At 36.0% G+C, this 25,506-nt stretch overlaps 3 protein-coding genes across 3 annotated transcripts in view; 1 reads left to right on the forward strand and 2 right to left on the reverse strand.

Annotated features, from left to right (window-relative positions):
• Nucleotides 1–804: 804 nt before the first annotated feature.
• Nucleotides 805–12,933, reverse strand: pimr67 (Pim proto-oncogene, serine/threonine kinase, related 67). Its single transcript, XM_001345888.9, has 8 exons — nt 10,774–12,933; nt 10,359–10,571; nt 9,815–9,960; nt 9,271–9,649; nt 8,910–9,086; nt 8,648–8,736; nt 8,132–8,522; nt 805–8,034 (listed from the first exon to the last, which is right to left on the reverse strand). The coding sequence occupies exons 1-7, from the start codon at nt 11,096–11,098 to the stop codon at nt 8,511–8,513; spliced, it is 1,341 nt and encodes a 446-aa protein (XP_001345924.5). The 5' UTR covers nt 11,099–12,933; the 3' UTR covers nt 805–8,034; nt 8,132–8,510.
• A 495-nt stretch (nt 12,934–13,428) lies between these two features.
• On the reverse strand, nt 13,429–23,470 carry selenof (selenoprotein F). The gene is made up of 5 exons (NM_178294.5): nt 23,369–23,470; nt 22,198–22,365; nt 17,424–17,487; nt 15,754–15,803; nt 13,429–14,010 (listed from the first exon to the last, which is right to left on the reverse strand). Exons 1-5 carry the CDS (start codon nt 23,414–23,416, stop codon nt 13,879–13,881), a joined length of 462 nt encoding a protein of 153 aa, NP_840079.1. The 5' UTR covers nt 23,417–23,470; the 3' UTR covers nt 13,429–13,878.
• A 548-nt stretch (nt 23,471–24,018) lies between these two features.
• hs2st1a (heparan sulfate 2-O-sulfotransferase 1a) overlaps nt 24,019–25,506 on the forward strand; it is a 31,850-nt gene continuing 30,362 nt past the window's right edge. The window contains 1 exon segment of the mRNA NM_001080670.1: nt 24,019–24,404. Within this exon segment, the coding sequence (NP_001074139.1) occupies nt 24,281–24,404 (124 nt within the window). The 5' untranslated portion in view covers nt 24,019–24,280.

A 25,506-nucleotide genomic window follows, 5' to 3' on the forward strand; every position in this document is an offset into this window, starting at 1 on the left:
GAACATTTCTGCAGTGGTTTGCATGTGTCAAATTGTAAAAGTAGACTTTTAAAAATGTTATAAATAAATAAACAATATCCCACTTAGTAATAATCATCATCATTATTAATATCATTAAAGTATGATTTTTTTCATTTCCTAATAAATAATATGTATAAAATATAATTTCTTAATAAATAGCCTCATTATACATTTATTTATTGCATTTATACATAATATTAGAGTTCGCGTTAGCTAATATGAGAGATTTTATGTTTTAGAATAGGATTTGTAATGTTCTCTATATTATTTGTAAAAGAAACACAGGCCCTATTTGTGTCTATGTGTGCCACAAAGAAATGTTAGGGTTCTTCTCTAAAGAAGTTGTTACTCCACCCCATTTAGAGCATCATTGTGGGCGTTTTACATTATAACTAACATGATTCAAATGATGGATCTGCGACAGAAAAACTAGACAGAGTGTAATGGAAACACTCGTCACTACATTGTTCTTTTCCCAAACTATACATGATAGTACTCTGATAGTTCAGTCGCGAGTTACGTCATTGTTTGGGAAACACACATCCCTGATTAGTTTATAGTAAAATTCATTCATTCCTTTTCTTGTCGGCTTAGTCCCTTTATTAATCTAGAGTAGCCACAACGCAATGAACCGCCAACTAATGCAGCAAATTTTTACGCAGCGGATGCCCTTCCAGCCGCAACCCATTTCTGGGAAATATAGTAAAATTAATATTCAAATTGATAAATATAACTGTAGCAGCCCTTCAGCTTTCAATAAATAGGCAGAGAGTTTTTGACGGGTGCATTTAAAATGGTTTACTTGGATGCAATAAAGTTCATCACATAAATCATCATTGTCTCAGTTCTTTGTTGTATACACCGAAGCATCAAAAGACCAAAGCACCGAAAGCACCAAAAGCACCGTAAAACTAGAGAAAACAAACAACATAGAAAAATAAACAACAAACATTTACAAAACATCTAACATTTTCCAAATAAATCAAACAATAAACAAAACATACCTCGCTCTGCTTGCCGAAGGGACACTAAAAGCTCAAGGCATTCTTCCGAGCTGTGCCTGTTAGCTCGTGAACAAATGTGAATTGCTTTTACTCTGCTTTGTCTCACTTAAATCCTATTAGTCTAGAGCACCCTCCTGTGGTGACTTCAATTAGGGCAAGCAAAGCGAGTGCATTAAATCATGGGCAGTTACACTCCCACCAAATCATGGTATGAATCAAACAAAACAAATATCATACATGATTTTAACTTCAAATTTAACTCACAAAATAAATCCACATACAAAATTAACATTATTTGTCTGATGCAAGAAAGTTGCAACTAATCACTCAACTATAACAACCAATTTTTGGATTGGTCGCTCAATAACTGAATGGTGAACTCATTCAAGAATGGTGCCCCAACCCCGTTTTCTGTTTTTGTTCTCCTGTTTGAACTTTAACGCGTCTAACAAGGCCATCGTTACCTGGAAAAACCTCACCAACCCTACCTAATTGCCATTTGTTTCTAGGAAGCATGTCATCTTTAATGATTACAATGTCATTTACTTTAAGATTACCTTGAGGTACGTGCCACTTCTGTCTTGTGGATATATTCAGGAGATATTCCCTTTTCCAACGACTCCAAAACTGTTCAATCAAGTACTGAACCCGGCGCCACCTTTTTGTAGAATACACGTCTTCCTTTAGAAACTTCCCTGGGGGAGGAAGAGCAGTCTCGGATTTCATTAAAACAAGATGATTAGGAGTTAAAGGTTCTAGTGATTTTGGGTCGTTTATTCCATCCACAGTTAATGGTCGACTATTAACAATAGCCATCGCTTCATAAAACAATGTTCTTAGAGAAGAGTCATCCAGTCTACCAGGGCACAAAGAAAGAGTAGAATTCAGCACATTACGCACAGTCCTAATTTGGCGTTCCCAGACACCTCCTGAGTGACTAGCTGAGGCAGCATTAAAGATAAACTCACACTGATTTTCCGCAAGATATCCCTCCAGTGTTTTGACATCGCATTCCTTAAGAGCCTGTTTGAATTCATTTCTAGCTCCTACAAAGTTTGTACCACAGTCACATTAAAGTTGACGAACAGCTCCTCGCAGACTTATGAAACATCTCAAAGCATTAATGAACATGTCTGTTGATAGGTCTTCCAGCATTTCAATGTGGACTGCTCGTGATGAAAGGCAAGTGAAAAGGCCGTACCTTTTGTACTCCTTTCGTCCCTTTTTTATAATAAATGGACCAAAACAATCCATACCCGTGTAGCAGAACGGGGAAGAGGCTTCAGTACGTTCTTTTGGAAGTTCTGCCATTTGTTGTTCCTCCACTGGTCGCCTTAGTTTCCGACATTGAACGCAGTTGTAGATTAACTTAGCAACCGACTTACTGCCACCAATAATTCAAAATCCATGTGTCCTGAGTTCCATAAGCGTTTGGGACCTTCCTTGATGGCAAATTTTGCTGTGATAGTGTTTTAGAATAAGGTCGGTAATGTGGCTCTCTTTGGGCAAAATTAATGGATGTTTGACCTCTTCGCTAAGAGATGACCCTTTCAACCTTCCTCCAACACGAAGACCATTTTTCAAGATGGGATCCAGGTGGAAAAGTGAACTGGATTTCTGAAGAGCCTTACCTCCTTGGATTGTTTGGATTTCTTGGGAGAAGGCTCGTTCTTGAATAAGCTTAATCACAGCCTGTAATGCACACTTGCGTTCTTCAACGGTGACAATATCCTTAAGACATTTCTTCCTTAATGCTAGCCTTTTTATTCGAGCAACAACATTGATTAGAGTTCTCAGGGAAGAGAAGTGGCCAAATCGATCAAGGAAGTTAGCAGTATCACAACTTTTAGTCAGCCGTACCTGTACAAGTTTGACTTCAGGATCTCCTACTAGTAATTTAGTTGAAGTGTTTGGAGCTGGACACACTTCTTGCTCCCATAAAAATGTAGGTCCAGTCATCCAGTTAGTAGATCTCAACTCTGAAATGAGTAAACCTCTAGAGGCATGGTCAGCAGGATTTTGAGATGTGTTGACATGATAACACTGGCTTGTATTTGTAATTTCCTTGATCAATTGAACACGATTAGCGACAAACACGTGAAACCTTCTTGCTTCATTGTTGAGATATGCAAGAACAACTTGTGAATCAGACCAAAAGAACTCTTGATCGATCATCATTTGCAGTTCAGCTTTTAGCAAAACACTCAGTCTAGCAGAAATCACCGCAGCAGCCAATTCCAGTCTTGGAATACTCTTGATTTTTATAGGTGCCACTCGAGCCTTGGCCATTACTAGGCAACAGTGCACTTCTTTTATGTCACTCTTGACTCTTAAGTAGGAACATGCACCATAACCAAGGTTGCTTGCATCTGAGAAATGATGCAACTCTGTCAATACAATCTTACTAAAGGACGAAGGATAGTAACATCTTGGAACAGTAAAATCTTTCAAGTCCTGGAGACTATTTTTCCACTCCTCCCACCGTGGAATTAAGTCATCAGGGAGAGAATCGTCCCATTCCATATTTCTCTGACAGAGCTCCTGCAAAATGCACTTTCCCTTCAAAAGGAAAGGAGCAACAAATCCAATGGGATCGTATAAGGAAGATACAATTGACAAGATACCTCGACGTGTTGCAGGCTGATCTTTAAATTGAGTGTTGAAACTGAATGTGTCATCCTTTGTAGACCACTGTATGCCAAGAACATGCCCAGACGATTCAGGAGTCAAATTTAGTGGCTTAGAAGAAACCGCCCATTCTGACGAATCAACACAGCGCAAGACTTTTCTCATTTGAGTTAAACTTATGGAGACGTAACCCTCCAAGCTTGCACAGGGTTTGAGCATCTGCAATCAAATCTTTAGTTTCCTGTATAGATGGAACTGAAATTAAGCCATCATCCACATAAAAGTTATTTTTCACAAATGAAGAAGCTTCAGAATACTCAGATTTATACTTCTCTGCGAGATACTTCAGGCCAAAGTTCGCACACCCAGGAGATGAAGCTGCACCAAAAAGATGCAGTCATTCTATATTCAATGGGCTCTTTTATCAAATCCCCATTCCTCCACCATAGGAATCTTAAATAATCTCTCTCTTCAAGGGGGACATGAAATTGATGAAACATTTTTTCGATGTCACATGTCACAGCAACGGCTTCCTTCCTGAATCTACAAAGTACTCCCACCAGAGAATTAATCAAATCTGGACAGTAAGAAGAGTATTGTTAAGAGATATGCCACAGAATTTTGATGAGCAATCAAATACTACTCTTAACTTGTCTGGCTTGTGAGGGTGGTAAACTCCATGATGTGGTATATACAAAGCTGTTTCTTTATCAGGTATTACTGGAGCAATCTCTGCATCTCCCTTGTTGAGCATTTCTTCCATAAAAATCTTGTAATTCTCATAGTACTGTTGATTTGACCTTAACTTCTTACCTAAATGCTGCAGACGTAATAAAGCCAGCCTCTTGTTGTTAGGGAGTGAAGGTGGATTACTGCTCTTGAAAGGAAGAGGTAACTGAAAATGTCCATATTCTTTATGCTTGATGTTATCACTGAGATAACGAATTAAGCGGACATCTTCCTGTGACACATATTTGTCTTCATAACTTTTCTCATTGAAGTCCAAAACTTTCAAGACATCATTAGCTGTTGGAACTCTCATTTCTTTCACAGACACTCGATGAACAAAACTTTGACTTCCTTGTCTGTCTAAGTGGGGATTACAAAGACCAATAATGCTCCAGCCCAGCGCGGTTTTCTGTGCAAAAGGCTCATTTTCCTTACCAATTATGACCTCTAGGGGAGCCAACGCTGAAGGGCAGTCATATCCAATCAATAGTCCTATATCACAACTCTGAAGTGGTGGCATTTCATTGGCTATGTGCTTAAGATGAGACCAGCATAATGCAGTTTTCTTCGTTGGAAGGTGAGCTTTATCCACAGGAATGAAATCACACGTATACACTTGAGGTATTTGGATACATTTCCCACCTTGAAGTCCTCGGATTCGCAGACCACCAACCTTGTTATTTGAAGTAATCGTGTCTGTAGTTGTCATATTACTGAGTTTCAGCTTCACCGCTTGACTGCTCACTTGCAGCTCATCAATAAAATCCTTCAAAATAAAGCTTGTGTCACTTTGTGTAGAGTAAGGCATAGGTAAGGATCTCATTTTGTGGGTCTTCTACTGTGGAGATAAACACTGGAACAATACTAGAAGTAGCAGAGACATGTTGTGTTACTGCATAAGACATTGCCCTTTGGCCCTCTTGACTTGTATATGCTTCTGATGTAATATCTGCTTGGGATACCTCTGAATGTTTGCTTTTATCTTCGTGCAGACAAGTTGGATGACGCAGTCCACATGTTCCACAAATATGCCGTCTCCTACAGTCCCTAAAAATATGCCCTCTTCTCAAGCATCCAAAACACATGTGATTTTCACGAATGAAAGATCTTTTATCATCCATGGGCTTCTATGCAAAGATAGGACATTTGACGATACTATGCATTTCACTCTTACACACAGAACATGGTGATGTTACCTTGAATTCTGGTCTTGAATCTTTTACTTGAGCCTTAATATTGAAAGCTTTTGCTCTTTTCAGATACTTTTCATCTGGAACCTTTGAACTGGCTAGCAGTGGAGAAGTGAAAGGGTTGCAAGCTATCTTTGATTCCTTCTTCAAGAATTCAGCAAATTGCTTAAAACTTGGATAGTCTCCTGTCATATCCAACTCTTCAACAACAATTCTGTTCCATTTACGGACAATCCATTCTGGTAACTTCTTAAGCAACTTGTAATTTTCCTCACAATCATTCAAGATGGACAAACCTTTGACTTGTGGAATAGCTTCAACACAACCTTGCAAGAAATCACTGAACTCTCTCAAGGAAAATGGATCGTTTACTCCCACCTTGGGCCATCTCATGAGTCTCTCTCGAAAAGCACGCTGAATAATGAATGGGTTTCCATACCTCTCCTCCAAGACTCTCCAAGCACCCTGATATGTATTATCCGAGTTCTTATAAAAGAACCCTTCTACGGCCTTACGAGCTTCTCCTGCAAGATAGGTTTTTAAATAGAACATTTTCTCACTTGCTGGGATGGATTTACAATCAATGAGTGCTGTGAAGGACATTTTTCATTCAATAAACTTCAGAGGATCGCCATTAAAAGTGGTTGGTTCTGGAACAGGTAAACAACTTATACTTAAGGAGTTCACTAATGCTTGAGCTAAATTCTCAGTCTCTTTAGTTTTCCTTTCTTCTTGAAATGTTTGTGAAGGTAATGGATTTATCACAGGATTACGTTGAGGTTTGTTTGAAGCTTTTCTTCGTTCAGGATAAATGACATTTCCGGTCTCGTCGTCTTCCAAACTGCTCTCTTCAAGACAACTTTCTACATTGTTATAAGCTTTAACTCGAGCTGCAGCTATGTTGACATCTTTTTCCGTTTGTAACAATTGCAATTTTGCTTTTTCTTCTTCTAACTTGGAGCGCATTTCAATTTCTTTCTGTTTAATATCCGCTAACATTCTTGCTTCTTCCAGCTTCCAGTCATTCTCCAGTTTAACTAGTCGAGCTTGCTGATTGGAAATTTCTTGAATGGCCCTTTTCTGCTCTACTTTAGCCGCAAGTTCTGCCTCTGCATCAGCTCGTTTACTTGAAGCCTTAGAGGAAGTTTCTGAGACAGCTGACAAACTTTCTACAGTCTGTGACGATACTGAGATAATGGTCTCTGTATTGGTACAACCAAATATAGACTCATACTCCTCTTTGTTCAATATCTGCCTAACTCTCTCTTTAACTACTTCCCTTTTTTGAATGACATCAACAGTTTCTATTCGTTTGCTCACCAAATCACAAATTTCTGTACTCAATATGGAACAAACATCTACTCTTCTTACAATCTCTGGAGTAGCAGTTTGATTACGCAGTAATGGGGCATAATGTTGAGTGACAACATCCTGACTAGTTTGAATGTCTTTCAAAATTTGCTCAAGCTCTTCACATGTGCATAAGGCTTTTAATTTACATCTAATTTCTTAAGCTGTCTGTTTCCAGGAAGTATAAGCTTTATTAAAGGCTTTCTCGTGCTTTTTTGTCTCTTGTTTTTGCATTTCTAAACCCTTTTCTGTGGGATTTCTTTTTCGAGAGCTTGATCTTGATCTAACCTGTTGCATTTCTGTTGTACTATTCAGATCTTTATCAAGAACTGACCTTTGACTTGCTTGTGCTGCCATTTGCTCCGCTGTGTCGTCCATTTTGTCTGTCTACAACTTAAATCAGCAACCTGCTTACATCAGACAAATTTAAAAATATTATAGCAAAGGTAATAAGTCAAATCACATGTGCAACAACAGTTAAACTCTTAAGACTTTAAGCACTTTAAAATTGCAAACATTTGTCTAATACATGCATCATGAATATAAGCCCAACATTATACAAACACCTTGAAACATGAGCACTTAAATCATTAGTCACTCCTCATTCTCAAACTTCAATTACTGCATACAAATTCATCAAAGCATACAAATATAAATCCTTTTTTTTCTTTAAAAATTGCAATTATCCCAAAAGTAATAAATAGATAACTATTTTTCCCTTTCTTGTACCTCTGAGTCCACAACGTTTGTTTGCAGTCACCTTTCAGTCTTTCATGAAGAGTTTTCCCAGTTAACCGTGTAAAGTCGCCGTCCTAGTGTAGATTCAGTCTCTTGTAGATGCCATGCAGTGCCACAGACGAGATGAAGGCTTGTAACATGACACTCATGTGATGAATCACCAACGCGATGCAAAAGCCATGTGTAGCAGCGAGTTTTACTGTAGCAGCCCTTCAGCTTTCAATAAATAGGCAGAGAGTTTTTGACGGGTGCATTTAAAATGGTTTACTTGGATGCAATAAAGTTTATCACATAAATCATCGTCTCAGTTCTTTGTTGTATACACCGAAGCATCAAAAGACCAAAGCACCGAAAGCACCAAAAGCACCGTAAAACTAGAGAAAACAAACAAACAACATAGAAAAATAAACAACAAACATTTACAAAACATCTAACATTTTCCAAATAAATCAAACAAAAAACAAAACATACCTCGCTCTGCTTGCCGAAGGGACACTAAAAGCTCAAGGCATTCTTCCGAGCTGTACCTGTTAGCTTGTGAACAAATGTGAATTGCTTTTACTCTGCTTTGTCTCACTTAAATCCTATTAGTCTAGAGCGCCCTCCTGTGGTGACTCCAATTAGGGCAAGCAAAGCGAGTGCATTAAATCATGGGCAGTTACAATAACTTTGTAAGACTACAACTGAATATGCAAAAGGAACAGCACATAATTCCATATCATATCTCTGGAAAAAAAACAAAACACAATTGTGTATTTTCACAATAATTTTATTGTTGTGAAAACTAAATTATTTACAAAGGGATGGATGGGCAACCCATGTTAGCCCGTCAAACAGAGCTTCTCCATGACTACAAGGTGACCTGAAACACATTTAGAAATTGTTTAAATTATCCAACCAACAAAAAGACACAAATAAGGTGGAAAAAGCAAACAAATGTCAATATATCTTTAAAATGATTTGAGCTCATCTAGATAGATGTGGTACCTTGAACCAGTCATGGGAGTGCAGCTCCTCCAGCTGCAGCCTCTGCTCAGGATTGCTCTTGAGGCAACCCCGAATAAAACGGCAGCATTCTGTGCAGAAAGACAGAGAAATGTCAGATTATTACTTTCAACTTTGCACTTGCTCTCTAAGATATAACTGTCATTTTATCAAGACGCCTATGTTATCAGGTAATTGAATGTTTTCTCTATTCTGCATGATTAGGAACTGCAATTGTACTTCTGTAATGTAATAATAGTCTTACCAACTGAGTAGCCCGACTGGGACCAGAGTTCAATGTCCATGTAACAGATGTCACTGCTGTCTGGGAAAAAGCTGGTGATCATTCTGAATAGTAGGACCCCCAATGACCATACCGTCGCCTCTTTCCCATGGTACTCTCCTGTGTCAATAAACTCCGGAGGGCAGTACCTTACTGTTCCTAACAGAAAAGGTTTGTCACATGTAAATGTTTGCTTTAGCACTGCATGTTTTCTCAATTTACTCTGAAATGGTATTTGATTTTGTCAAACTGAAATAATTTAATCTTTGACTCTCCTTATCTGAAAATGCTGTCAATGTTAATGTCTAGAATTTAAGTTACATGTTGAAAAGATAATACATACCACTGTAGGTGTTGTAGGATGATGTTCTCAGGAGGTCCCCACAGCCGAAATCAATAAGTTTAACCTCCAGGGTCTCTGTGTTAACCAAGAGGTTTGGCATTTTGATGTCACGATGGAAGACTCCCCGAGAACAGCAAACAGCAGCAGCGTGAACCACTTGGCGCATAAAATGACGGGCCATCTCCTCAGAGAAGACTCTGTCATGGCTCAGCCAAAATTGGCGCATGTTTATGCAGGGTGAGGGCCACTCTAAGACCATTATATATCGGTCAGGATGGTCTTCCCAATCCAGCATCTGTATTATGTTGTTACAGCTGGGCCCTTGATTGGCCAGCAATGTAAGGGCCACCTCAAGGGGAACTGGATTGGCATGGTCAGGCTAGAAAGAAAGAATATATATTTTTTATCATGGTAAGATGGCTGCAGTTTGTCAAATTAGAACTTAGTTCTGTATGTTCGTCTACTGAAACATTTGTAATCCATCATTTACATTACAATATTATCAAACAGAACAGAAACAACACAGATAGAGCAGTCTACTTACAAGGTTGATGTACGGCTCGTTTTCAACCTTTATTATGAATTTCACAGCCACCTGAAGGCCGTCTTCACAGCGGGTCCCTTCATAAACAGAGCCGCATCCTCCTTGGCCCATCTTTTTGCGAATGGAGTACTTGCTGTGAATGTCATCTAGTAAAATATAAGAGTAACAATTTTTTGTGACATTAACAATGTAATTAATATGAAACAACAGCGAAACGTAAAGTTTTGGCAATATATTAATAAAATATTGTGCTTTTTCTAATCATGATTAATATAGTCATATACAGCAGCATTCTTCTTTATATACATCTTAATACTGTTTCCCAGAATTCTCAGAATTACTTTTCTTACATTTGTAAACACTTTGGGATCAACTGAGAAATAAGAGCTATATTTCTCTTTTCAAAAATCACACAATATTACGTGAACGGCAAATAAAAATGTAAACCCTATCTAAAATGATAAAAGAACCAAAAAACTTCAGCATAATATATATATTCAAAAAAGAGTGTGTGTGTGTCATAATTTAGGTTAAGTAAACTCACCCTTGGTCTTTATGAACGTAGTACAGTCCAGCTGTTTCAGCAGTTGAGATTCACACTCATCTGCTGACGTACTGACTGGACTGTCTTGATCTTCATTTTGGACCTCATCCACTACTACCTCCACGGCAGCGAGGACATTAGGATCACTGGTAGGAGGCTCCTGGTGAACATTGTTCTCCACAGAACAGACAATGTCCTGCAGAGAAGTCTTATCTAGAGAGGAACATTAACCACATCAATTCACTTTCATCTTTGTTTTGTTTATTTGTTGTAATTCTGAAACTTCTGTAAATCTATAATAAATCACTTATCACATCATTTTATCAAGGCATTTATCTTTATTTGTATAATATGTGATGGTGATGTGTAATTGTATATTGTGTTTAAATTATAATTAAGAGAGCAAGTCATTTACCCTCAGTGCTCTTCCTGGATGGGGTCCCAGCGTCCTGGTCCACCTCACCCTGCTCCACCTGAGCTCTGGTGGATTTGGAAGGGGATAAACAAGAGAAAAAAGAGGCCAAACTCTTGAAACTCCTCCTTTTTGGCCTCTTCTTTTTTGTTATCTTCCCTCCTTTCTCCTTTCTACCTCCCTCGATAACCACTACAGGCGTCTCGTCAACACGAGGATGGAGCTCCGACGTGTGGTCGGTTGGAGTCAGTGCTGGTCGGCGATGGGCTCCATCCAGGCACTCAACTCCTCCCTCCACTTTCTCTCTACGAGAGTGTCGCTGTCCCATAATAAACGCAAAAAAAGTCGCTGTACACACTGTAAACACTGCTGAAACATTCAACTCCTAACTCGCTACAAAGAGACAATTCGAATTTCGCTGGCTATAAATTCTTAGAATTCACATTCCAATTATGACGAGTGCTGAAGCACAAACACAGAAACACAGAAATGTATAACTGGTGTCAAAATTTAATAAATCCAATACATTTTAGTTTATTTTGTAATATTTTGATACATTTTATCTTCTTTTATTAACCTCAGTGTGTCACTATTATAATAAGATAATTTGCAGATTTAGCATGCCAATAACTCTTAATACAATTACAATTTAAAAAGCACAGAAGCCCCCTTTCTCCATATGTAGATCTCATACATTTTTAAATATGTTTTCTTTCAAGCTACTTTGTTATAGTTTACTATAGTTACTATATGTATAATTTCCTTTTTTAAACACATTTAAATAGTTTTCTTTTGAACATTTTCTATTTATTTGAGACATTTGTATTTTAAAAATTGCGTTTACTCATATTTCAGCATTACTTGTATAAGATATCATTTTGCAACTATAAAATAAACAAAAATAAATCAAACTGAATTATTTTAATAATAATATAGTTAATTATTATCACGAAGCACTGTTTTAGTAATAGTTTATTTTATAATATAACTCCCATAATATCTTGATATTTTTTATTAAATGAATTAATTAATCTTACATTGTTGATTAGTCCAAGGAAATCCACTTAGCACGCCTTTGGTGGCCCCCGGATCCGTTTGAATTCACTATTAAAGTGGACCTATATTATGCCCCTTCACACAAGATGTAAAATAAATCTTTGATCTCCCTATTGGGTGAATATGTGAAGTTTCAGCATAAAATAGCTCAAAAATATTTTGTATAACTCTTTGAAACCTTTTAGGATTTGATCTCTGAAAATGTCAAACTGAAAATTTCAAAGGAAGTGATAATTGATCCATTTGTTATTATGCACCTATTGTGTAAATACATTTTTTTATGACTGACTAAATGCCTGCATGCAATTACCTCTGTACCTCTTCATTTATGTAATTGCATTTGTAAATACACTGTTAACAGTCCCTTACACCTTATCCCACCCTTAAACCTACCCATACAACCAAACCCGTCCTTATACCCACCTCAAGAGCACCAGAAGTGTTCTGCAATACATTATAAACACAGTATGTACATTGTATTTATTTGTTGATGCAAGTACATGATGGTTAAGACCACCTGATATAAAGTGGGACCTAATATTGCATATAAAAATACATTTGTGGAAACTTGACATTTGTGTGTTTATTTTAAGAAGCGGACTGTCATTTTAAAATCAAATGAGCTACAAATGCCAATGCGATTGCAAAGCAGCACTTTCAAAACAAACATCTTTATGATAACCTGAAAATGTCAAAAGAAGTGGCTCAGAAAAAGGCAACTAGTGTTTATTTGCATATCCTAAAACTCCACATTCATATTCCTGCTAATTGTATATTGCAATATATTAAGCCAATCTTCAGCAGGTCAAAACTTTAACAGCAGATGAGATGGCTGCTTCTCACTCAGAGCTGCTTATGCTAATAAATAAGAGACAGTCACTAATGGGCAGGGCTTTCCCCCTCTAATGACACATACAAAGGAAGATTATTAATCGCTTTATATTTAAGTCTTTCTGCACTGTTTTTATCAAGTGTGATTATAAAAAAATGAATTTTACCGTTAGAAGCTAGATATTCACACAATGTTGCCACACAACTGTTTTTACACCCTTACAAAATAGATTTTTTCATCATAGGTGCCATTTAACAAAAGAAATACTGCAAGAATGCCTTAAAAAAAAAAAAAAAAAGAGTCCTAATTAAATTGTAACATCCAACATTCATCTACTGGGTCAACAACTCATTTATTCATTTTCTTCTCGGCTTAGTCCCTTTATTATTGAATAAATCAAAATGTCTGCTGACATCTAGTGGTGACAATGCCAAAAAGTAAATAAAACTATTATTTGGATTTTCTTTGCATGGTCACCGCTAGATGTCAGCAGACAAATTGTACAGAATTTACTGCTTAAATGCTTGTAAATTTGAAGTGAGAACACTATTTGAGAAAGGTTACACTGTATTAAAAAGTTTAGCATTTCTAAATCTTACATATATACTGATGTTACCTCGAAAGTTTGAAAAAAAATGGGTCTCTGCAACAAATTAAACATTATATAGATTTTAAACATTATTATTACCGGTTACATTACTATTAACTAATTATTACCTTATAATCTACAAGCTGGTGAAATGTACAAAAAAAAAAAAAAGTCAAACACATTAATATGAAAAACAGGTTTATTTGTGTATGTGCGCACTAATGAAATTGTCTCACACTGTGGTAAAGCTTGAACGTTTCCCCAAAAACAACACGCTGAGAGATGTACACAGGATCTTCAGGCCTGACATGCCAGAGAGTGGTTTACAGTCAGGCCTTCACTAAAGTGCAAATCTACACAAGCGTGTGTTTCTGAGTCCCCGCCACAAGCTTCATCAATCCAGCATATTCAACAAGCTTCACTAAGTTCACTCAGACAACAAGAGGTATAAAAAGCCCCTCAGCAACAATCAACAATACAAATTCACGTAGCATAGAAATAAACCAAATTTAGTACAGATATTCCCAAAAAAAACGGAAGAATGATTTTTATGAAGCGTGGTCCTTTAAATCGGCTTGATTGACATAATAAAAAAAAACGTGAAAATTGGATTTTGACTATGAAACTGCGTTTAAATTCGCTCTAACTTCTCACTAAGAAATTCTTCAACGCTGTCTGTGTTCCACTTGAGGATGCTGAGCTCTTCAGCGATGTTCCCGTTATCGTCCAACAGCTTTAGTACAGGGTCCGAGCCTCTCACATACTGAGACAACAACAAAAAAAACACAATTAACCAGAGCTTAACACAATATCCTTATGACAAATGTTTTGTACCAAATGATATACATTAACAACCATCAAAACTTTTTTTGAATGTTAAATGCTATTGAAAAACAAAAAAGTCTCTCACGCTCACAAAAGCTGCATTTATTGGGTGAAAAACACAGTGATAATGTAAAATAACATAAGGTCTAACTTTATATTAAGTGGCTTTAACCAATATGTACTTGCACTCAAAATAAACATTTGTTATAATGTGCCTACTGTGTAAATACATTGTACTTATGATTAAATACCTGCAAACAATTACCTCTGTAATTAACTTACCCTACCCTACTCTTCAAACTACCTATAGCACCAAACCTGTCCCTAATCTTAACTGTATCCCATTTCAAGAGCACCAGAAGTGTTCTGCAATACATTATTAACACAGTATAAACATTGGATTTATTTATTTATTTTTTGATGCAAGTACATAGCAGTTAAGACCACCTAATATAAAGTGGGACCTAATATTGCAGTGCTTCCTACACTAGCTATATTAACGGCCTCCCAAGCATATTTAGTGACTTTTTTTTTTACTATTATTATCATCCTTTAACACTATTTTGGATCCGCCTAATATACACATCTGCGATCGATTAACAAGTGGAAACCCTCTCTCGTTTAGCCATTTCGTTCTGTGCACGCAAGAACAGTCAGCACTCCCACAGACAGTCTCACGTGCTTTACAGAGACACTCTTTTTTGGCACATAAATTCATACAGCTGGGTTTTCGGATTTCCTAAAATGTCCGTGATTCAGCTTTTGTTTTCTAAACCTGTCGCTCGTTAATTGTATGCATTTTTGCATTACCGTTTTACTTCAATAATAAATTCTTGAATCTAAACGACGCATTGCATTTGCCTTGTTTAAATAATCTACGTTTTAATCTTGTATAAGGTTTAGAGATATTTTCTGTTTTTATTCCTTTTTCTTTCGTTTATTTCTCATTCGCTGTATATTTTGTTAATTTGATGATGTCATTATTCTATATTAAATAGGGTATTTTATATACATATCTAAAATGCTTTGGCATTCAAGTTTGCTTTGAATTTGAAAGAGAGAGAAGCAGATTTGACCAGTCAGTGGGTGCACATGGCTCCTGAATTGCTATAAAAGAAATAGTATTAAAAGTATTGTTAAAAATTACATGTTTTTTTGTAGCATATAGTTACAGTAACTATTAATGTGATGTGGGTAAAGGGTGTTTCAATCCGGCAACCACCGTGAGTATATTTCAAACCTATACTGCATATATAGGAGGACAGTATTGAATATAAAAATTAATTTATGGAAACTAGAAAAGCGTGTTATTATTTTAAGCATATTTTAGAATTAGTTATATTATTCAATTACTTAATTTTGATAAATATATTGGTTAAAGTTAAGCATTTTAGCCTACAGTACCATGAACACCTAGCACTCCTTGGTGGCCCCCTGGACCTCAGTTTGAAACCTGTAAAAACCGCTGAACCTTTTTTCAAGATTTGTTAATGTATATAAAATTCAGAAGAACTGAATTTATTTGCAATAGATTTCTTTGTCTAAATGTCAGTTTTGATCAACTGTATGCATCTTCCTTGATAAAAAGTACTAAAAAACATTTTTGAATGGTTGTCGTCATTATCCGCATGAATTATGTTTGTGCTTCTTTATAACCCAAATTTCTAAATAAATATTTTACCTTGATTTGAAGCCCTCTGAACAACTTTGGCTTGTCACTCCTGACAAAAGCTGAAGGAAAATAGTCACAAAAAAACAAATAATGTTTTGCAACAAAAGAGCAAAAGTCAACACACTGAGTCTGTCTCACACAACAGATGGGATGCTGTTACAGCTGCTACAAGAAAAGCACCTTTGAAGCATTTCTACACAGGGTATTTGCAGAAATCAGAGAGTAAAATTCAAAACCTTTTAAGACCTTTTATAAGACTATTTCCAAACATTAAGACCTCATCGCCACTTTAAGTCTGAAGAGGTAACATTTGCTACATTTTAAATGCATTCACTAAATATTTGTTGTAAGAAATTAATCCTAAACTAAAACATTATTCAAAACATACTTTATAAAATGTTAATCCAGAAGGTTTTGCCTATCAAAGCAGCATGACATCACATATAGCAGGAATTTATCGATTTCATAAACTACACAGCATCCCAAAATTTCAAACTTTAGCATATAACTATAATTCTAAAACTGTACCAGCATTTAAACAACCTAGTAACAGCATAAGATATTTTAAGGTCCTTAAATTTCTCTAAATTGCTTTATCATCTTTTAATATTTTTATACTCTACGGACACCCTGGAACTAAACTTGGATTATTAAAGGGACAGTTCACTCAAAAAAGAAAAAAAATACCCAACCTCAGGAGTTCTTTCTTCTGTTAAACACAAAAGATATTTTGAATAAAGCTGAAGACCTGTAACCATTAATAGCTATATAAAAAAAAAAAAAACGATTTATAATATAGGGGAAAAAAAGTAATATTAAGGGGCACCTATTTTACCCGTTTATACTACAATAACTTCCCCAATGATTATTTGATGTATTTGTTGTGGAGTTAATTCATGCCTTCCTGCAACGATGAGTCACACACATTATTGTAACAAAGTTCACACACGCACACGCACACCTTAGTACTGATTTTGCATGGCAAATGTGACCGGTTACACATTAATATCCACTGCTGTATGGATATCAATTATGTTAATGTACAAAATAAACCTGTTTTTACATCCACACACTGAGATTGTAATGTCTTCTTTTATAAATGTACTGACATGCGGCTGTGGTGATGAATTACATAGTGATTTTACTGTATTTATTACAAACATACACTGTTTTAAAAGCATTTGAAGATGATTGATGATCACAGCGAGCTCAACAGATCTTAATCTCAGTTTATTTGTCCACATCCTGTCTTGTGGATATGATTATACGCTTTACTACAGGGACATGTTAATACACGGCTTTCAATAAATTCGGTGGGTGTGTAAACCGCACTCCTACACATTGTAGTGCGCCTCAAAATGGGAGAGATTTGGATCCTATTTTAACGTCAGGAAATAAAAAAGACGTACTGTGTTTCTAACTATCGGTATCACTGGTGGACACACTACACACACTTCTCTCCAAACAGCTTTCAAAAGTTGATTTTCATCATAGGTGCCCTTTAAATCAATAGTAACTTAATTTTTGTTCAACAGAAGAAAGAAACTCAAAAAGGTTTGGATCTTGTGCAGGGTGAGGTAAATGACAGTTTTTGTTACACGGCTGTGCCAATTATACGTTTGCCAGATCAGGAAATATTATGCATGAAGAATTATTCATTCATATGATCCTCAAGCTACCTTGGACTTGAGGGAACCTCCCCAGTTTTCATCCACAGACCTCAAGGATGGCTCCTGGGTAGAGCTGTAAAAGAAATCAAACACACATTCGTCCAGGTTTACACAAAGCTATAAATATAAAATTAAAATAAATAAAAAAATAAATCCACAAGTCTTCATAAAAACAAACTAAACTTAAATAATTGACAGCAAATTATTGCATTGAATTTTCATATTTTGATAATTTAAAAAATAATTTTTTGAGCGTTATCCATAGTTTGTGGGTTAAAAAGCTAGAAAGCTACATTAAAGGAGTCCTTTTATGATTCATGCGCTTTTAGCTTTTTTTGTGCATAATTTTGATGCTTGAGCATAAAAAATAAAGTTAATTCTCTCTATTATGGGTGTGCAAAAAATTGCCAAAAACCACACTTGTTATTTAGCAAAAGCTGTGATTGTCATGTACATCTTATCAAGGCAATAATATCTAGCTGCAAACCCACAGAAACAGACATTTTAAGCCACACTAAATTCTCACCACTAGATCCAGGCTTCCAAGTGGATGAGATTTACGCTGTGTGCAGGCTGATTAGTGTTACATCTGCAGCTAATGAGAAGTCAGAATTTTTAGCCCCCTTTTGTTTTTGTTTTTTTCTTTTTTTAAATATTTCCCAAATGATGTTTAACAGAGCAAGGGAATTTTCACAGTATGTCTAATAATATTTTTTTGTCTTGAGAAAGTCTTATGTGTTTTATTTAAACTAGAATAAAAGCAGTTTTAAATTTTTATGAACCATTTTAAGGTCAAAATTATTATTTTTAGATATTAATATAAATATATTATTAATATATATATTAAGATTTTTTTTCGATAGTCTGCAGAACAAAGCTCATCATTATACATTAACTTGCCTATTTACCCTAACCTGCCTAGTTAACCTAGTTAAGCCTTTAAATGACACTTTAAGCTGTATAGAAGTGTCTTTAAAAATATCTAGTCAAATATTTTTTACTGTCATAAAGACAAAGATAAAATAAATGAGTTATTAGAAATGAGTTATTAAAACTATTTTTTTTTTTTAAATGTGTTGAAGAAATCTTCTCTCCATTTAACAAAAAGATTGGAAAAAATAAACAGGCTAATAATTCTGACTTCAACTGTAAATAATTTTTTGGATCCAGCATAACAATAAATACGGTTTATTCATAACTTTAAGGGGTAGGTTTAGGGTTGGTGTAGACGTTAAAAAACAATTGTTTAAAGAAACACGATAATCTACATTAAAAAAGTTAGCAAAATGAATATTAAAAAAAATCTAATTAATGAATAGCTCATTCAACAATACAATAATAAATGGTTATACAAATGCTGTAATGTTTAAATAATTTTCAGTTATAAACGTGTGAAGGTCATGTGACTATCATGAAGAATGCAGCATTTTATCTCTCACAGGACGCGTTCTGTGTTTTTGCGATCTTCCAAGTTTGTTTTTCTGAGGTGACCTGGCAACAACGGTCTTCACAAGAACGCAAGTCCATTCTCTGCATTCTTGGAATTGAGAAACAGCCTCTGTCAGGGATGCTTGATCATTAGTAGATCTCTTTTGAAGGCTAGAGGGCGCTCTCATGAGTCACAAGAAGAAAACCCAAGAAATCGAAATAGCGGTTGTCGAATTAACTGAAGATTTAGCTGCTTTTATTAATTCCATGTGGTTTATAAACAAACAGCAAAGGTTTATGTTCTCCTTGATGTACATGAATGGGAGACCACATGGAAAACTAGGTTGCTGCTGAAAGAGGTGCTAGAGAGGCTAGCAGTGGGTGATCAACCTGTGGTCTGTGTGGCATCTAGTGATGGACACTAGGGTTGTAACGGTATGAATTTTTCACGGTATGATAATCGTCTAAAACAATACCACGGTTTGACGGTTTCGCGGTATACGGTATGTTACAAAATAATAGAACAGTGAAGCAAATTTGACTTTTTCCAAATAATATATTTTTAGTTACTATAAACAACACCACTTACAATGAACAAATAAAAATAAGAAAATAATAAATAATGTGTCAAAGTCCAAATAAAGTCCAAATAAACATGGTGCAAATCCTCAGTAAAAAAATAGATATAAATATTTACTATACTATAAATAGTTGCATAACGAAACTAGATTCAATATGGAACATCCTTAGGTTTTATGTGCCAGCATGGATATGGTTGTCTATGGATATGGATATGGTTGTCTGCAATGCAGACAAACAGCTGCATCTTCATTTGCGTCTTTTGAAAACCGCAAGAGCAGCAGTTCGTCTTTGCTGTGTCACTGTTTTGTCATGTTTCTGTGCTGCTGTGCATGCAAAAGTACTTAGTATGAGAATTATTTCATGCAAAACTTTTTTTTTGCGTTTTATTTAGCCGCGCATAAATGTATGCCTTTCTCTCATTCCGTGTTGTTCAAAAAGCTTGTTTCTCAATATGCGTTCTTCAGCGGTCTTGCGTCCTCGTGTTCTCGTGAAACGTCATCATCAGCTGCCTAAGTTCAGTTCCAATGCTCAAGACCGCAAGTACGGAGGACGCGTGAAACTTCCCGGATGTGTTCTTGATATCGAGGACGCACCGATGCAGACTTGAGCACCGAACTCGCTCTGGAAGTCCCAGAAGTCATTGCGACTGGAGGTGGGAAGCGCAGCATTTTATTTAGATTTATTATTAAAGTTCAGAGATATCACTTATTTACCTCAGGAGTTTCCCTAAATGAAACGGTGAAGGTAAACATTAACATGAACATCTTAATAAAGGAATAAACACATTAACTGTGTTTGTTTGATGAAATTCGTATTAAAATTTGTTTTATTTATAATGTGCAGAGTATATTTATAATGTTTTTATGCAAAGTATATATTTTGAAGAGGGGGAAACAATAAATCGTTGTACGAAGGCTGTAATGTTTAATTAATTTCCATTTAAAACGCGTGAAGGTCACATGACCATCAGGAAGAACGCAGCATCCCATTTCTCAAAGGACGCGTTCTCTGCCCTCGCGGTCTCCTGAGTTCGTTCTTCCGAGGACAGCTGGCAAGACCGCACTCTACAAGAACGCAAGTCCATTCTCTGAGAAACAGCCTTGGTCCACAAACAAAAGCGAAACCTATGCTTATTGGTTGTGATATAGCGAGTTTGAACCAATCTGGGCATGGAGGAGGGACAATGCATCAATGTATCATGTCTGATTTGTCCGGAGACACAGTGACGAGCGTTTCTTTGTCAAATCAGCGTTGTCAAATGTTGATGACGTAACCGCACTGATTCTGGAGCCTGTGAAAGTCCGCGTTATGTGATACAGCACTGGAAAGCTGAGATTCTCTTCTTTATGCCAATCTTTGAATTGTATGAATCGGATCAGCGGATCAAAAGTTATTAAACATTTAAGAGCAATACTTATTTTTAGCCGCGGGCGGCTGTCTCGGTCTTTAAGGGTTAAAACCGTTGATATGCAATTGTTCATGGTATGATAATCGTGCACGTTCAAATCGTGGTAAACCGTCATACCGGTATATTGTTACAACCCTAATGGACACTCTATACTGTCAATGACTACGTTTACATGTACATCAGTAATCAAATTATTTGCCTTAATATTTTAAGAATTTAAAAAATTAATAATATATTTTTTGTTATTATTAAAATGTTTACATGAATTGCTTTTTGAATGTTCCTTTCATGATCCGGTTTCCCATGTTACAACACATAATTCGATTAAAGCTATCCAATTTTCCTCCGGAGTTTCAATTAATTCTGGGTGTTTTACTTTTATTTGTCCACTTTAACTACACTTTGGCACTTTTACTTTCATTCATGAACATTTCATGCATGCCCCCAGTAACAAACGGCATATTGGATGAGAGTATGAACTGCTGGAAGAGTGTCGTTTAATAGAATTTGATACTGGGTGTCGCATGAATAAAAAAAAAAACTCTGCATTTCGCAGTGTGTGCGTGTCTGTGGTCCTTTACTGACTCGGTAGGTGCAGAGAATAGTGTCAAACAGCCGTGTGTGTGTATAGACTATCTGGATGCAAAATGCAGCGATAAATCCTCCATGATGATAATAGTTTGAGTGAGGTGATTACATGCCTGTACTGTACTTTATACTGAATAATAAAGTCTTAATTTCTGTTTTGTTTCATTATGAGCTTAATCTGATTAAATTAATACAAAAATAAATAAAGTAAAAAATGTAATAAAAAAAACGATGTTTACATAGTATACTTTTAATCAGAGTATTGTCTTAATCGTAATAAAATCATATTATCGATGTAAAGTACTCCGTGAGCACTGTCCTTCATGTAAGATATTAAATGGAAATTTTATTTATTCCAACAGGTTATTTCTATTTTTATTCTAATTTTATTATATTTTGGTTTAAACTATTGGATCTATTTTTGTAAAACCAAGTTCTCTTAAACTTATCTAGAAAGCATCTCTTTTTTTGTGCGAAGCCAAAAAGTTATCTAAGGCTCAAGAAACATGAATTTAGTGAACCATTTAAGCCTTAGCTAATAGACCATTATTTCCTTCAATACAGGCCCAGAAAACACACGCTGGTTTGCAGTGAGCTGTTTTTGGATGACCTCGGCTTTGCTTTTATCACTGCTAGTTATTTAAAGTCAACTTCCTGTGTGAGGGCCTTTATAGCCCATTACATCTTTTAAAGCACCGTTACAACATTTTTAAGGTCCATTACTTTGTGGTCAGAGCAAGAAATGAGCTTGTGATTTGGCACAGATGCTGAACTCACCTTCCTGTTCTCCAGCTGAGCCTCCTCTTGGCAGCACTGCCTGCAGGGAAGGTCTAGCTGGTTCAGACTGAACTGACCCAGAAGCTCACAGGAGCTACACAGGAGATTGCTGGAGAACCCCAGCTCCCTGCAAGCCTCAGATGAGAGCTCTGCTCCATATGACGCCAACTGAGCAAAGAAAACAAGCAGAAAAAGCAATTCTATCAACACTAGCACTAATTTACCTCAACTTTACATGCCTGTTTGAAATTCTCAGCTGTTCTATGACAACGTCTTTGATTTTTATGACACTCAAATGCAATGTCAAAGATAAAGGCAAATGTGGGGGTAAAGCACAGGTGATGGATTTGCGAGCTTTGGCTACAGCTATGATAACAAGAGTCTGTGATTTATAACTGGTGTTTTGTACACATCACCTCTACAGAATTCATTACACTCATTTGAAATTGAATATTCTTAGATAAAGAAATGACAGATCATTTGAAATAGAGATTTTTTTTCTTTTAATTGCAATTGGAGGTATTGGACGAGAATTTTTACTCTTTATGCTTTTTTTAATACGCCACCAAATTTCCTCTGACTTTTACTGAATACAAATCAACAAGCCATTGAGGTTAAAGCTTTTAATTATGCATATTTTGTATCCACATAAGCTGAATCTGTGAAAAATTATATCAATGAGCTTGCTTCCTGGTTGTGCATAATATACGCTATTATAGGAAAATACTCCAGAAATGGAACATAAACACAAGTTGAGATAACTGAACGCGTACTTTAAATGACTGTAATGGTAACTGTATAACATACAAAATAAAGTTATGCTACTGTTAAGTAACTCACTAACGTTAGTTCATCTTTTGCAGATATACTAGCTTATTTTGTTTTATTTATCAACAAGCCATATAAAGCACAGTCTCGATAAATTGTAGTAGAAGCAATTTTAATGTTGCTCATATAAAAAAAAAACTATGGTATTTTAACGACATCATTATTACTTATATTATTTCCATAATCTGCCGGTTGGGCCACGTCATTAGCTAACATTAGCGAACCGGCTAACTAGCGCCTAAAACGCAAACAGTCCATGTCATAGAAAAAAACGTGGATGCCCTGCACAGATAAGTGTCTGCTATCAAAGATGATAGTGTACATATCTGTTTTATTCACTTACCCCCTGTAATAACGGCAGCAACCAAAGCAGATACACCTCCCCCGCCATGACTGTTTCTTTCCCAGTCGCTGAGGCTCAGCAGGAAGTACGTCACACACATCCGCTAATAAAAGTCTTGTAAATAATCGAATATTAGTTTCCGTTTGATTAAAACTGTTTAACAATTGGTATCAAAAAAATGACACAATTATATGTACAATGACATAAAAAACTGAAGAAATTTGTTGATTTGTCGTGCATGTCTGATAATAAAGGTATGTAATGTATTAAATACTTTTATTCGAACATTATTCAAATATAAAAATTGTCTGGTGCAAATAAAGAGAGATTTTAAACCTCATTCTTTTTATTAAATTTGTACAGAGCTGTAAAGGTACAATTGCAGAAGATTACAATGTACAAATGGATACCATTTATTGCCCTCACATGTTATGTGCATATTTTGTTTTTCAACACAAAAATATTATAAACTGAAAATATACGGAAATGTATTTTGTAAGTAATTTTATAAACGTCTTATACCAAATATCTGGAAATCGTTGAGTGAAAAGTGCTTCTCCAGTCATCGAGCGACAGCTGACCAACTGACGTCGAACCCAGCGAGTACGCATGCGCAGTGACTCAACGTGCCTACATTTCCCAGGATTTATCAACAACTGAACGTACACTACTGCTGCTCAACTACAACAGAGCCACAGCTGTTCCGATTCAATAAGTATATTGCATTTTAATCATAACTGTTTTGTTGCGGAAGTGAGTTATTCAGCTGTAGTGTAACGTAGTTTGCAGTTTGTTTATATTCGAGGACCGATACACTGGAGTCATGAACTAGCAACACTGCTCACTGCATCAATGAACTGTGTGTAATAAAGTTCTCGGTCACGGCATGCCCTTTTCCTGCTGGATTTTTTGATGGGGCTTTTAAGATTAATGATGCCGCCGAAGTTTCAGCTCCTGGCTCTGCTGGCCTTCGCTATTGCCATGATCTTTTTGGAGAACCAAATCCAGAAGCTTGAGGAGTCACGGGGGAAGCTGGGTAAGAGTCTTTGCTTTCCACTTGTATACAAGGAATCCCCACAGTCTTTCGAGTTGTTCCATTTTGTAAACATTACCAGGAGTGATTTGGTTCCTTTGTATGTTTTAAGGTGATTTGGTTCCTATGTATGTTTTGAGGTTCTGACTACATGGTCCAGCATGTCTCCAAGCAGCAGCTGCACTTTCATTCAGACAGTATCATATTGAATCCCCTGTTGTGAAATGAATATTTTCCTACGTCAGTATGAAGAAGTGTTTTGTATCTGTTGCACTTTTTAACAACTGAATCAGATCTCAGCCAGGACTGAAAAGCATATGGAAGGGAAAAAGTGCACTAAGATATTACTTTTGATCATCAATTCACTTTGTTGTTTACTTTACCATCACTTAAAGTGGGTGACGATCACGTATAGATATAAAAATATCATTATTTGATAATCAAAAATATTAAATAAATCACCTTGCTAAATAATATGTAAATTAGTTCACACAGTAACATACAACAAGGAATACACCGATCCAAAGTGGAAGTTTATACATGTATAATGTGTCTATCTTTTATGTACATTTTAAAATAATAACATCTATTTCTACGAAAAATTGAAAAGAATATTTATTCAACCAAAATGTGCTGTTAATCATCCAAGAAGCAGGAGATGCATTTTATTTAGTACAACATTAAAAAAAGCTTTCAACCTCCTAACTTTCACCGCCCCACAAGTGGGATGTTTTCCAGTTCATAAACAACTATAATTGCTTTTAGAGTAAAAAAACATCTAAAGGCAAACTAAATTATACCCTGTGGCTCCTGGTGATCTATTGGGGTCTTATGTTCAGTTTCTTTGTCTGTGCAAGAAACTAAACATTAATTACAAATAATGTGTTTTTAATCTTGTTGTTACACATGTTTTGCCTATTGTTATGGTTAGGCAAATTTTCATTGCCATTTTATTCCTTTCCCGCTTGTCAGCCAGCAATCAAACGCAGTCACCAGACTGTTCCTGTTAAGCTTTGATCATTGTAGACTAAAATGACTGATGATGATTTTGTGTTGTTAATTGCAGCTTTTTTTTTTTTGTTTATTTGTTTTGCTGTGAGAATAT

The sequence above is a fragment of the Danio rerio genome, chromosome 2 (assembly GCF_049306965.1).
Source record: "Danio rerio strain Tuebingen ecotype United States chromosome 2, GRCz12tu, whole genome shotgun sequence".
Classification (NCBI taxonomy): domain Eukaryota; kingdom Metazoa; phylum Chordata; class Actinopteri; order Cypriniformes; family Danionidae; genus Danio; species Danio rerio.

Bases quoted from the DNA above. Each gene is read 5' to 3' on its own strand.
- pimr67 (XM_001345888.9), bottom strand. From the start codon at position 11,098: ATGGGACAGCGACACTCTCGTAGAGAGAAAGTGGAGGGAGGAGTTGAG. The intron at 9,961-10,358 runs GTGAGTTTACTT...ATATTTTACTAG, and splicing joins TACGTTCATAAAGACCAAGG to ATGACATTCACAGCAAGTAC. The intron at 8,737-8,909 runs GTAAGACTATTA...CTTTCTGCACAG, and splicing joins CCAGTCGGGCTACTCAGTTG to AATGCTGCCGTTTTATTCGG.